Source organism: Cynoglossus semilaevis, chromosome 12 (assembly GCF_000523025.1).
Source record: "Cynoglossus semilaevis isolate Cse_v1.0 chromosome 12, Cse_v1.0, whole genome shotgun sequence".
In the NCBI taxonomy this organism is placed as follows: domain Eukaryota; kingdom Metazoa; phylum Chordata; class Actinopteri; order Pleuronectiformes; family Cynoglossidae; genus Cynoglossus; species Cynoglossus semilaevis.
In genome coordinates, this window is record NC_024318.1 from 5,288,870 (window position 1) to 5,290,576 (window position 1,707).

The 1,707-nt window shown below is 50.7% G+C and overlaps 1 protein-coding gene across 1 annotated transcript in view; it reads right to left on the reverse strand.

Annotated features, from left to right (window-relative positions):
• Nucleotides 1-1,707, reverse strand: part of camkmt (calmodulin-lysine N-methyltransferase) — a 49,154-nt gene that overhangs the window by 3,229 nt on the left and 44,218 nt on the right. The window contains 1 exon segment of the mRNA XM_008321626.3: nt 1,120-1,251. Coding sequence (XP_008319848.1) covers nt 1,120-1,251 — 132 coding nt within the window.

The window sequence follows — 1,707 nt, forward strand, 5'->3', positions numbered from 1 at the left end:
TTGTTTTTTTTCGTTTGTTTGTGTTTTTGTCAAGCCTTCGTTATTTCCACCAGTGTTGATGGAGGGAGGGAGGGAGGAGGAGGAGAAGGGGGGAGGTTGGAGGTCTGTGTCTGCAGGATTAGGAAAGAGGAGAGGAGGGACAGGCTGGAAGGATGGAGGGAGCCGCGGAAGACGGGAGAGGAGGACAGGCTGGAGGAGAGAGAGGACGGAGGAAATGGGAAGATAAACAGAGGGGAGGAGGAGGAGGACAGGGGGGAGAGTATGGACACAGGAGGGACATGGGAAACGCATGTGGGGGAGACTGTGTGTGTGTGTGTGTGTGTGTGAGAGAGAGAATTAAAATTCATGACTTTCTCTTCACAACCATTTGAGTAACAAGATTAAGACGGAGCTCAGAGAGTTATCAGACGGCCTCAGTCCTCCAGCTGCTGCCTCTCTGCTGCACCACAGTGGGGATAAGAGGATAACGTGCGACCTGCCTGTCCATCCCAGCACATGCCTCACACACACACACATACACACACACACACAGGGTTTGGAGACACCCCCCTTTGGCTCGGGGGGTCCTGCCTGCTGCCGGCCGTCCCTCCAGTGTCTGTGACAGAGTGAAGCTGATGTTTCTGCAGCGAAGTCCATGAAGTCAGAGTGGAAATCTAATTTAAACCATCGGTTCTACCATCGGTTCTCCCGTCGGTTTTCGCATCGGTTCTCCCAGCAGCCCAGGTTTTAGAACCCAAAGCTACAGCAGAGGATTCTTCTTCTTTGGTTCTTGTTCCACCTGCTCCGGTTCTTCTTCTTCTTCTGTGGTGAAATATTCCCCAGTGCAACAGAGAGCCAGAAGGTGGCAGTAATGACACTGAAAAGATTCAGATCTGCTGGTGGAACACCACAGAAGGCTAACTGCATTAGCAGGGTTAGCTTAGCCGCTGTGAAACTCCACAGGAACAAGAACTTTCTGTGAAAATGACCACGGGAAAAACTTCCAATGATTTGAATTTTTTTTTTTTTTTCTCACACAAACGCAACATATTTCATGAACTAAATAAAAACGTTCACAACTTCCAGACCAGTTGATGGATACTAAAACTTTCAGCTCCTGTGGGAGACGCTGCTCCTTACCTTCTGGTGAACCTCCCAGACCTGAGGGTCGTACTGCTGCTGCACACACACACACAGTCCAGCCTCCTGGGCCAGGTCACAGAACTGAGTCAGAGTCCGACCTCGGTGTGGAGCCAGAACCAGAGCCAGACCCTGGGAGGACGAGACAAGTGAGAACAAGGACATCTCCTCGGTACTGATGTGACGTCCGGGATGTCCCGGAACCGTGGAGCCAGAACTGGACTCCGTGACTGTCGAGCCCAGCAGGGGTCTCCTATTGGACAGATAGACTCAGACTCCGCCCCCCCTCCCCTTCTGAACAACAAACAGATGAACTCCCGGCCAAGCTCTAATCAGCTGATTAATGGACCACCGTCGTCACAAACAACAAATTAGTTAGACGTTAGACGGAGAATTAACGAGGGCTCTGTTAGCTCTCTAATCAGCTCAGCAGAACATTAAATATTTACACAGGCTGTTGGGGGGCGCTGTGGCGGTGAGACATCGACGACCATCGAACCATCGAAGATGGTCATTAATGATGTCATAATTACTATATCATTTCAATAACATTATTGTCATTAATGACCCCCCGCCCCCCCCCCACCA